Raw genomic sequence first — 12816 nt, forward strand, 5'->3', positions numbered from 1 at the left:
TCCCACTTACTTCTAGCCCTCAGAGAAGCCCCTAAGCTTTACCACCCTAGACTGCAGGCACTCAGAGTGTGTGTGTCCGTGAGGTTAGACGCCAGGACCCAATGGGCTCAGAAAGCTCAGAATGCTAGCCTGAATGTCTCTAGTGTTCTTGGCAAAATTAGTGTCTTCACATGCCTTTTCCCAGCCACCAGAGATGTTTCCAGTTACCTGTGCCATCCTCCCTCAGCAAGGCATCTGCAACTATGCTGTCCTGATAGTACCGAAAGTCTCGACTGAAGGACGAAAGATTCACATTTGTGAAGAAGCAACCAGTCTCATCTGTCTGAAAGTACAGAGAAAGGAAACAAGGTCTGAGCAAGGCACTTAAGTTAGAGGTTACCCAAATGGTGCAGAAAGAGCAGCCCAAAATCCCTGCTCTCAGGGAGCTTGCCTTTTGACATAGCGGTCCATGTTGTGGAGCGGGCACATGATGCACACGCAGCCATAGTCACCAGGCACAGCTACTAAGAAGCAGCACCAGTAGACCACTGGCCAAGCAGCCAGATCCACAGAGTAACATCATCATTATTTCAGCTAAAGCCTCCAGCAGCGTTCCCTTACTGCAGGGCTGAGCACAAATGTCCCCGAATAGGGCTCAGCTCCTGCTGAGCATCTTACCTGCTTATTGAATTCCTGACAGAGATCAGGTTTGGAAGCACTGGGCAGGAACAGAGCTACCTTCTGACAGAGGCTCACATGGACCATCCCCTGGACACCTTTCCCATAGGTGTATCTGTTTGGGGGACCAGGGAAAGGAAAAGACAGTCACACACAGCAAAAGAGCACAGGGCTTGCTTCGCGTAACTCCAGAGGCCACTTACTCATGGATATTCACAACGCAGCACAACAAGAGTGGCAGCCATACAGCAGGCCCAGGAGCCCCGACCCAGTAACAGGGTCAGACTGGGGCACTGCAGCAATGGAGATCAAGGGCTCTGTGATACAATTAGTGCCAAACTAATCTATTCTGGGAAACCACAGTGTTGTAGGTGCTGACTGAGCACACAGCTCTGCACTTTATCCATAACCCCAGGATATGCTGAAGGCATGCATTATCTTATAAGCAGAAGCATGGGCCATTAATAAAACACCTTTACAGGAGGCTGTTAACCCTAGTGTCGTCCTTGGACTGTACCTGAGGCAATTCCTTTTTGCCTCTCTAGTTTCTGCTACAGCATTATCGGTAAAAGTTTCCCTTCATTTCCCATGAGTTTGTGCTGCAGGGAGATGAACACCAAACAGCTGCCAAGTTCTGCCCCACAAATAGCTTCTTGTCAAAAGATAAGTTGTTCCCCCAGGTTTTGCATGTAGACTTGTGGAGTGTTCTTAGAAAGGGGGCATTAGAGTACCAGAAGGACAGATATAGGAATGTTTTGTGTTGCATCGGGGTGCAAACAGCTGCCATGGAAGATTCTGGACTCCTATAACTGAAGGAGTAACTGAAAACTGTAAATTTCCCCTGAGCTCCTCATGGTTACCTAGCCATCTTGTACTCATCTGGCCAGAAATTAACACAGGGCCATCCCTCAAAGCAGAATCCTCACCTGCCACATACCCGGAGTGGGAAGGTTTTATCTAGCACATAAATCTGATTTGGTGCCTCAAAGTTCACTTCAAATTTTGGCAGCACTGAAAGGAAAAAACAGAGAACTATAGGAAATGCCAGGGACAACCTTCCAGAGAATCAACATGAAGATAAACTATAGTGAAATAAGAGCCAGGAAATTGAGAGGGAAGGTGGTGAGAAGGGGAAAGGGAAGCTTTTCCTTCTTTAACACATTTGTGTGTATACCCTGGCTGATTGCTCCTTTTAGAACGAAGACCCAAACATGCCCATGATCCTGCACTTCTGACAGCTACTTGCACTGAGAGAAGGCTAGCCTCCCAACATGGTTAATTTGGGGATGGAAAGAGAAGTGGGATGGCACTGGACATCATACTCCCTGGAAAAGCCCATCCTAAATGACCTTGTTTTGTCTGACACTGAGATCTGCAGGAATCAGTTGTGGCAAAGGTCTGAGGCCATGCACAACATTCCTCCCACACACTGACCCAAGGTCCCACCATGGTCCCTCTCTCCTGAGCCTCAGCTCACTCTTTTCTGTGACAGATGCTATTTCTTTTCTCATTGCTCCTTGGGTGGTTATAATGGAATAAACACACAGCTTCCTGGCTCAAGAGTGCAAGTCCCTTCTGCAGCTCAGACACGTCTCCCACAAGCTCATACCATACTCCTCAACGGAGAAGGTGCCATACGCTTTTGCATTGGTTATATTGATGACGTATGTCCCCAGCAGAGGCTCATCGCTCAACTTGAAAGACAGATCTACAATGCCATCTTGGGGGCCCACATTCAGCCACTGCTCTATCCGGTTGTTCTTCGGGTCCTACACCCACAAGGAAGGAAGAAACAGTTGTTCAGCAGCTCAGTGATCCACACCCCATAGGAACCGAGCTTCGGGATTTCACTGCTGCAGACTACCTGCTTCTATAGCTAAGGAATGAGGTTTGGTATATGCTGGTCAAGAATTCTGAAGACAATGTAATGCTCAGATTCTGCTCCCAGCATCTGAGTCTCCTTCTAACACTTATCTAAATTCCAATCTCAAGGAAAGATCCTTCACAGTTCTAAATTCTGTTGTAAAGCTCTAAGCTGACGTGTCTATACTCTCTCTATATATACATTATATATATATAATACAATATAATCTATACTGCAAGTCTAAAACAACTCAAATTTCTACTGAAGTAACTGGAAGCATAAACTCAAGTAAGTACATAAATGAGAAACTGTAAGGAGTATGTTAGTTTAAGAAACCTTGAAGTTTTACAAATTCCACTCAGAGGTCTGTAAAATCTACCAGGAACTGCATATGAATAGCCCAGTGAAATGGCTGCCACCAACATCTCTGCAACCCTAGATTTCAGCATCACTCACCTGAAGAAACAGGGAAATCTGGGGGAAGAAAAGGCAAAAACCATTAGAAGACACGAACACATGCCAGCAGCACACACAAGGTACTTTGGATGCACACGCCCTCTCTGAAGGATGTGCAACTCGGGATTTTGAAATTCAGAGCACTGACAACAATATAAAGTAAAACAAATGTCATCAAAAAGAAGAAATATTAGGTGAGTCCTTTACAGTAAGGTCTGGCGCAAGGGAAAGGAAAAGAGCTGGAGGTCACCCAGCACTTGCTACTGACCTCCTGGCAGAGTCCTTCATCAGGAAAACTCACTGTCCAAGCAAACCTAGGCTCTGGCTCAGCTGCAGTTTTAAGGGTGTCACAGAGGTATAGGATCACATAGTTTGGAAGGAACCTCTGGAGGTCACCTAGTCCAACACCCCGCTGAAGCATGGCTTAGAGCAGATTGCTCATAGCCTTCTCCAGTTGAGTTTTTAACATCTCCAAGGATGAAAATGCCTTCTCTGGGCACCTGTTTCAACATCTGATTACCATCACAATGAAAAAGTTTGTCCTAATACCTAATCAGAATTTCCCATGTTCCAACTCGCAGGAGCCAGATGTAGAACACCCCTCCCTACCACACATCTGGATTGCAAACTATTCACTCCCTACATGACACCACCACATCAGCAATCGGTACGTCCCATACTTGTTCTTGCGTGAGCATTTTACCCAAATGACCAAGAGACATGTACGCCACCTTCCTGAGTTACCAGCCTTTACTTGAGTTACTGTTCTCCTCTGGACACCCATCAAGCCCGGTCCAGGGACAAATGTGGAAAAGTTGGAGCTTCGGCAGATGAGCAGGGCAGAAAGAAAGCAGGATCCACGCATGGAACAAGGCAGCTTTTCCACAGCCCCCCCAGGGCTGGCTTACCGAATCGTTGAGTGCAGCGAATTCCTCATCCAGAGTCACGATGCGAAATTTCACTGAAGGTGAGGAAATCAGGGAACACATTTATCAGATCTCAGTTCTTCCCTACAGACCCCTACTCTACCTGTTTCCCCAGCTCCTGTCTCCATTCTATACACATTTGTGATAACTGATACGGACATTCCCACATGAAACAAACCACGGACAATGACCTACTGCCTCCTGCAACTTCACAGTCACCACAACCTGGACATAACAGCCACCTCAAAACATCACTCAACAAGAGACATTTTCTCAGAGCCTTCTGCCTTTCCTGACCGTGAATTTCAGGCAATTGCAGGCTTTCCATATGGTGTTCCCAGCAGAAAGCCTAGCCATGGCTGATCCCATTTGCAGTTCTCACCTGTCTGCCCTGGTTGATAGACAGGCTTGTCTGTTTGGATGAAGGTACCACTGCTGGCTTTGAAGATCAGGACCTTTTTTTTCTCCTCAATACTGACCCCTTTGCCTGTGATGGTCAGTTTGACAGTGGCAATCTCCTCTGTGCCATCAGCTGGAGGTGCAACCTACACAAACAGGAAAGGAGAGCACGCAGCCCCCAGGTAATCTTCTGGGGGTCCTGAGCAGGAATTCAGAATAAAGTGGAAGAACTAACCGGTTTCAGTTCCCCTCCACCTGTACCAGGACATGCCCTCCAATATCAGGATCCGGATCACATCCAGATCTCACTCAGTTCCACATGACAGCAGGAAGCCCTGCATGTCACGGAATCTGTCCTTTCCACCCCTGGTTAAGGAACTTTGCCTCCGGTAACAAGCAGATGCCTGACACCTGCGAGTGTTCAGGCTTGGTCAGGAAGATGGGCAGATGCCAGAAAGGTGGGAGATGGTAGCAGGGAATCAAAGGAGAGAGATCGAGCTGTAGCACAGCCTTAAATGCCAGGCCTTCAGAGTTACCCAGCATGTACAAGTAAGAAAGCCAGATTAGAAGAGAAAACCGGAGGGTCTTCCTGATTCCAGCAACCAAAGACCCCAGCAGCCTCAGACAGAATATACTGTATAATAGAAGTGATACTGTTAGGCACATCTACCTTATCCTAGATCTTGTCTAAAATCTCACTAACAATGAATAAGCTCTGAGATGATATTTAAAAACAACAAGCACATCCATTTCCATCTTCAGCAGCTCCTAAGAGCTGAGCTGCTGCCCGACTTCGGGTCCTACAAACTGCAGTACGTCATGCAAACCACCATTTCCCCAAGCTTTAGCTTTGGAGCTGTACAAGGCCTTCAGAGAAGAGCTAAAGCTGCTTCATCTGGTCTGGGATGGAAGAGGTGGAAGCAGGTGGGTTCTTCTTAAGTATCCAGAAGCATGGTAGATTTTAACGAATGTAACTTCAATTTAAAAGTTAGATTCAGAAGGGGAATTCGGTGCTGACAAACAGACACTGTGCTGGGCTATACATCCCTAGTCACCAACCATTCCCCTTCCTAGCAGTCTCACTTCAAGGCAAAATACACCCTGTCCACATTATCCCTGGTTAGGGAGTAACACAAGGGGAGTTCCTGAAGGGAAAATCAGTGATGGCATTTGCCTAGGGCAGCTCACCCAGAACTTAGCGCACTTGAAAGTCTTCTCCTTCTGGATGGTTTCTTGCATTAAGAGCTCATATCCTGCAGAACGCTCCAGGACCAGGTTCACTTGAACCTTTGCTTCATAACAGGTGATATGCAGGCAGGCAACTTGGGTGGATGGGTAGCGGAGATCTGCAGGGATCACCACCAGGTAATGTCTGGGGCAGGGGAAAGAAGACATCAGAGGTGGCATCATGTTGAAGACTCAGAGATGCAAAAGAGCTTCCCTGCAGTGGCCCACTACTGCAGAATTCCTCAGCAACGTGCCATGGCTGCAGTCAATATTCAAAAGCAACAGTGAACCCAAGAAAGTGATTGCTTTACTGGTAACTTGAGAAATAGTTCCTGGTTGATTAGCTTAGGTATAGCCCTATAATCTTTTTCAAACCCCTTAACTCCAGCCATCCCTTGAACTCCCCCAAATCCCTTCAGGTCTTCAGAAGAATTGGCCTCAGTCTTGCAATCTAGACACCAGTGATTTGATCTGGTGTGGCAACTGGAGAAGCTAATGCATGGGAAGCAAGGTGCATGGCACAGCTACCCTTTGGGGTGATCTGATAGAGCAGGAAGCACAAGAGCTGACAGCATGGAATGTGGTCCATCTACTTAAGACTGATGCCTTCACAAAACAGACCGAAACAGAAGTTCAGCATCACTCACAGTTGGTGAAAAGCAGCTGCAGTGTGGAACAGAAGGCTCAGGAGGATGGCTGTCCTCATCCTGGGGGATCTTGCTGCCCAGTCTCCAATAGCCCTCTTCCTCTGAAATCACTGAGGCTGTTTTTAGGGGGGAATTTCTTTCTAGCACAGCCTAAACAAAGAGGTGGGATGGGGGGACAAGCCGGTCTCTCCCCACCGCTTCCTCTCTCCTGAGGTTATATGCAGGCAGCAGTGGGAAGGGTGCGCTGCACCAAGTGCCCCTCAGCCAATAGCAGCCGCTTTGGCCGCCATCCACCAGTTCAGGACATCCCCTCCTGCAAGGCTGCCATGGAGACATCTAACCAAATGGACTTCTCACGGTAAAAAAAAACCAAAAAAACAGAGAGAACTTTGCTGATCAGTGACCCAGGCCAGGTCCTGATCACTTGTCACTTGCGTCCCTTTGTTTCAGCCAGAGATGGATTGCAGCTGTGCAGCTGGCAGCAAGAGCTCACCCCAGCACACGGCAGGCAGCGTTGTCGTTTGGGACAGAGGCTCAGTAGCTCTGGATCAGACTATGGGGCTGTGGACCTCCTTAGGCTGTTTGGCTTGAGAATGGGACCAAATCCTTGCACATGCATAAGGAAGCACTGCAGCAACACTCCCACCAGCCAGCAACCGCTAATGAACCAACAACGTGGCCTTTTCCTTCCCTGCATACAATGAGGGAAATGGAAATATATATTGGACAACAGAGGTCTCCACCAGCTCCCTGCAACACCCATTAGCAGTGGCACTAACCTGCAAGGAGCGGGGCTCAGGAACTGGTTCCAGTTCCTCATTGTTCATGTCTGTGTCTGAAAGGTCTAGGGAACAGGGATACAGCAGTTTGGTTCAGGTTTTGAACCTGAGCATCAGGTTAACACATGGGACATCTGCTAGCACTGATGACAACCTGCACAGAAGGGTAGACAATTATGCCGTTTAACCAGCCAGGCCTCCAGACAAGCGTGGTCACCATGTAAATTGCCCGTTGTGAGTGGTACACAGATTGCATTAACCACACCTGAGATGTGTGTGAGACAGCATAAGCTAGCCCAGGCTGAAATGTACCGGGGACTGTCCTAAGAATACAGACAGCTACAGCTCTGTGCCTGGAAATATTTCCCAGTGCTGTTTAATACAGCTGATGCAGCCTAAGCATTCCATAGCTGGGTCCCAACGTGACGTTACTCAAGCAGCTGGTTGGGATCTCTTCGTCTGGCAAAACCAGCTTCCAGGACACCCAGAAATTTCCAGCTAATTTGGGATCCCTGTTCCCAAGGCTCTTCACACTCTTTTTCCAGATGGGGTTGGGAAGACTGATCTCCATTTTACGTCTATCACTGGGCCACTCTAGAACAAGCATGCATCCTGGGGGCTATACATTACGCACAGGAGCTGTTACTGCTAGCAATGCCTGTGTCTCAAGTAAATATTTTACTGTTCAACTGATTGAGATCACCGGCCAGACACCAGATATCCCAACTGATTTCAGAAATCAGCTTTGAGGTGGTCTAAATGTCAGGCTCTAGGCAAGGAGGACTGGACACTTTTTATTTTGATGGACACATTATCCCCATTCTTGTCTCTTTGCGAAGGAAGGTCATATTACCGAGAATGGCAGGCAAACGTATACACTTTTAACTAAAACCTGAGATTTCCCTACAGAAAGCACGAGCCGGATCTGTCATAAATCAATGAACCATAGCCAGAGAGGTCCAGCTGCCAGCAGGCTTCTGACCAGGGCCAGCACCAGGGAGATCTCTCTGACCGTGTCCCCACCGTGGTGCTCCTCCTGCTGTGTTTGCCCAGGTGCGTTCTCTATTCCTTGCTTGGCTTCAGCAAACCTGGCTCTTGGTCACAGGAACATACATTTGAAGGATCTGCATCAAAGGCAGTGACTGACAGCCGCACAGGTGTCATAGACCCGAACAAAGGCTCTGAAATGGAGACAGCACAGCAAGGCTGTGCACAGTTTCTAGTTCTGTAGCTTCTCTCCCTAAATGAGGCGGCCTTTTGTGATAGAAGCGCTGAGCCAAAAGGCCCATGGGGAGTAAAGGATCTGCCCCCGCTGAAAACACGCTGTTCAGCTGGAGCAAAGAACATAGTCCATACTGACAACGCCAATTCTCCACAGATAACTTGAGTCAAAAATGAAAAGGAAGAAGAGGAGACTTAGTAAAGGTCACACCTATGATCATGGAAGACATCTTCCATGATTCAGAATGAGGATCAGGAGTAATGGCACCTTAGAAATCATTCCAATGTTTTAATATCTTTGAAGAAACAAAAAAGGCAATAGTATCAATGAGAAGAGTACTGGGGAAGCAGTGAAGTCTGCAGAGCACTGACAGCACGCTGTGCGGAGAGGAGGAAGTAATCGGTTTCTTTGAAGAATCACATCTGTTAGAGAGCCTGTAGTGCAGAATAATTCATCTAAGCAACTGAATCATTCTTCATTCTCCTCTAGACACTCATCACCAGCTTCATACAGGCCTAGGGCCTCCTCCATTGTTGCCTTCTTTCCTTTGCATCCAACTTCATGCTCCCCATCACTGACATTTCCAGCTCGCCTCTCACAGGCACATATGCACAACTCTGTAACTACTCTGTAGCACCTTCAAAGACAATGAGATTTGATATCCTTGTGTTCTGATAGTGAAGGATGCTTCTGCATTAAGGATACTTCACAGTCCATGCAGGGTTCACGAACATCTGTGAAGCCATAATATTTCTGCAACCTGGCCACCATCCATAACATAACGAAATCCCTCAAAAGAATCTCTCTGTAATGCCACGGCAGACTGCTGCACCCACTTTCTGCTGCCTTGACAGCTGAATTTTTCCACTGCACCAAAGCCAAGCAAGGAATTGAGAACACACCTGGACAAACACAGCAGAAGGAGCAGGAACTAACTGGGTCAGAAAGCTTGAAGGCAACATAGTGTAAACTGTCCTATGCCTCTCTCAATGCTTGGCTTCTACACCAAGATCATTCAAAGAACTGCAGGTCTTTTGAAATTTTTGCCCAGAAATCTAGTGCAAGCCATTAGACTGAAGGCTTTAAATGTGTTAAATTTTTATTTAATTTAAATGTGGAATTGAGCTTTGGAGAATTATAAAACTATGCCCAAGGGAGTTTGGAAACCTTCACAAGAAAGCTCTCAAACCATGGGTGTGCCACGGATCTCTCTCCAAAGAACAGGTGTGAACCCTGAAACCTGCAGCTTTGCTTACTTTTCACTAAAGGGCACAAATAACTAGTGCCACCAATTTCTAGCTACCACTCCCAAAATCCACACAACCCATTGAAAGAGCCTATTATCTTCTGAACCTCCTTCGCCTAATACCAAAGTTCTGCTTCTTGTTTCATCTCTCCTATTGACCCCGCTGAACTCAGAAAGTCTCACCACCACTCCAGACTTCTCCGAATCACAATGTCCTGACTTGTAAATTCAAATCAAGTAGATCAGCACTCATGGAAGTCGAAAACTTTTACAAGTTGGTAAACTGGCTCAACCAAAACCACAAAGACCTCCAGATCTGAATGCTGTGGCTTAGAAATTATCTCTAGTGTTAACAAAGAATCAAAACTTAAACCAGAAGGTAAAGTTTGGGGTCTAGATAAAGCAAGTTCCAGCAGAATAATTGTGGGGAAGCCTCTAGTATATGTAATATATTTGTGGACATATTTGTCAGGCATTACACGAGATTCTAAATTTTGGTAAAGCCACTTACTTTCTTAGTTAAGTGGCAACTTTGATTACACCCAAGGAGCCCCTTCTTGGTGGGAGGGCCAACCAAAAATCATTTTGTATAGAAACAGTCACAGTAAACTGACCTGAGACTTTGCAATAGCTTGGAAGAGCTGATCTTTGAACACTGCCAGACACTGGGCAGAAGGCTACACTCAAAGTCAGGATATTTCCTGAAATTCTTGTGACTGTGCCTTTTCTATTTAACGTAGGACTGAGCATACAACTGGAGATGAACCACACAGCAAGTGATAGAGACTTGCCCACAATTACTGAACACAGGCTCGGAAGTTTAAAATTAAAAGGTGTGTGGAAGACGCATCAACATAAAACAGATAGCCAGTGTTAAGATGCAATTCATAATGCTGCTCTACCTGCACCAGCTATTTTGATGACACACAAGCATATGCCAGGTTCAGAGGTGTGCCATCATTCTGGAGGCTGCATCAAGAAAGGAACAGGGAAGATTTCTTCCTTTTGAGGAAAAGTATCAAGAGATTATTCTTTTTCCTCTGGCAATCCCATCAGTCCCTTCTCTTGCTTCCCTCCTTTTCCTCTGCTTTCTTCTTTGGGTAGCCTTCCTTTGCTGAGCTGTAAAGGATAGGACACGGTAAGCAGCTGGCCAGCTCACAGATGACCAGAGCCATAGTCCCCAGGCACTTGGAGGGAAAGGACCTGCCACACAGGGGGGCTTTCTGCCCACTGGTGTGCTCAGTCAGGGGAGATAGTCTCTATTTAACAAAGCTCTTTTCTCTCTGAGCTTATTCTTCTCCCACCCTGCAGTTCTGTTGGGATTTTGTCCTCATTTTACTGCACATTGGGAAGGTGACAAAAGTTGCTCCCTATGGCAGACACCAGCTATTGCATCCAGCACCCAGACCCAAGCAGTTTCCCTCAAGCTCTGCACAGTTTGAAGGTGTGATAGCCATCAAGGGGCCTAGCTGCTAAATACCAGGAAGACTTCAGGGACACTATAGATAGGTAGCTAAATTTTCTGTCTCTGCACACTCTAAGACATGTTACACCACAGAGCATTACAGGGCTGGGCTAGGTGGAGTACTCGCCTAACTATTTAAATAGCTGTGGGGCACCCTACAGCAATTAAGCATATTTGTTTTCCATAGGAAGGACTGAGATGATTTACACCGTAAGTTGTACTGGCTATATGTGCAGAAAGTTGGGCAATGTCTGGATCTCATGCTGCAGTTTCACCAGCCAAGAATCCACAGGGTCACATGTCAGTATCGCAGATGAGTGAGGGATCTCCAGGTTCCTGTGTTTGCAGGCATTCCAGCCAGCAGCTGCTTGGACCATGTTGGTTCCAAACCACTTTTCTTCTAGAACAGTCAGAAGAAGGAGGGAGAGGTGGGAGAGATAAAGTACGAAAGGGTTCATCATCCCTTATGTTGAGCTTCCCCTTCGCTGTTAAGCCATGGCTCAACAACAGTTCCCATCCACAGCACAGGTGTGCCAGGGGAGGTTTAGATTGAAGATTAGGAAAAATTTCTTCACCAAAAGGGTTGTCCAGCATTGGAACAGGCTGCCCAGGGAAGTGGTTGAGTCACCATCCCTGGAGGTATTTAAAAGATGTGTAGATGTGGCGCTTAAGGACGTGGTTTAGTGGTGGACTTGGCACCGTTACTAGATTTATGGTTGGACTTGATGATCTTAAGGGCTTCTTCCAAGCTTAACAATCGTATAGGTCTTTCTTCTAAAGCGTTCCTGAACTTGCTTCTGTAGAGAAGCAGATACAGTCACTTCTCATACCCTGCTTGTCACACGGAACAGCAAGATTAGGGTGTTCAGAGAAATACCCATCAAGAGGTACCCCACATTGCTATTTATTATTCCCTCTCTTAGTATGTAAACGTAAGCAAACACAGCCCCTTGCCAAAATTTACACCTGCTATGGAGTGAGACTAGTGAGCAAGGGCCAGCCTCCTGGCTGCACGTCGGTGGCCACGGGAAAGAGCTGCCATACGTGTGCACAGAAGCCACCACCCTGCTGCTTCCCAGCCACCTGCTTCAGAGCCACTTGGGTGATCTTGTCACCTATGAAGACGTACTGCATGGCTCTCAGGAAGCATTTGGTCAGGGAGGCTGTCAGCCTAGAAGAGAGACCCTGAGACGGGAGCACAGGCTACCAACAGCTGGGTCTCCATAAGGAACGGCAGAAAGTTTAGGAAGACTTGTTCTTTACCGTACTGAGAAAGGCATTTGTTTACCAGAAGTTGCCTTTCACATGACTGCCTCAAAATCCAGTGGAGGATCCATTGCTATCTTTGAAGAGAAGCTCCCTCTGGCAGCCTGTGTGGGAGAGAAATAAAAGTGAAATTTTTTCCAGAAGCAACAACTCATATTGTATTCCTTAAGAAGGAACCACCTGATAATGCAACAAGGTCACTCAGTACTGGAGGTAAAGAAATGGTGTAACAGATCTGACGAACCTGTCTGCAAGAATCTCACAGCTTTAATCTCTAGCTCTTCTCTCAGCTGTCCTGCCTTCTCCAGGAACTGCAGCACACAGATGATGGGGGCAAACACAACCATGTTCTGCACCCCACAGCCAACCAGGCATCTGTCTGGGGTGCAGAACCAGACAGTGCAGGTTCTCCAGTGATGTCACCTGGGCATCAAAGATAGAGGACAAAGCAAGGGCAAAGCTCTCATATTCAGGCAAATGGGGTTTGCTTCCTTAACACCACTACTTACCCCATATCTCTGCCTGCTTTATACCACAAATCCTCTCAACATTTGTCCAACTACTTGTTACACCATCCAGCACCTTCTGCAAGCCTCCACTCCGCTTCATCCATTTCTATGCATGTCATTCTTCCCCTTCAGCATCTTCTCATACACGCAAAA

General features: G+C 47.0%; 1 protein-coding gene across 1 annotated transcript in view; it reads right to left on the bottom strand.

Moving 5' to 3' along the window:
- Nucleotides 1-12501, bottom strand: part of LOC130150166 (alpha-2-macroglobulin-like protein 1) — a 31007-nt gene extending 18506 nt beyond the window's left edge. Inside the window, 13 exon segments of the mRNA XM_056340819.1 lie at nt 208-322; nt 658-772; nt 1584-1668; nt 2267-2426; nt 2978-2995; nt 3886-3938; nt 4286-4448; nt 5491-5674; nt 10348-10446; nt 10508-10542; nt 11933-12059; nt 12194-12258; nt 12418-12501. Coding sequence (XP_056196794.1) covers nt 208-322; nt 658-772; nt 1584-1668; nt 2267-2426; nt 2978-2995; nt 3886-3938; nt 4286-4448; nt 5491-5674; nt 10348-10446; nt 10508-10542; nt 11933-12059; nt 12194-12258; nt 12418-12501 — 1303 coding nt within the window.
- Between the last annotated feature and the right edge of the window lie 315 nt (nt 12502-12816).

The sequence above is a fragment of the Falco biarmicus genome, chromosome 5 (assembly GCF_023638135.1).
Source record: "Falco biarmicus isolate bFalBia1 chromosome 5, bFalBia1.pri, whole genome shotgun sequence".
Lineage (NCBI taxonomy): Eukaryota > Metazoa > Chordata > Aves > Falconiformes > Falconidae > Falco > Falco biarmicus.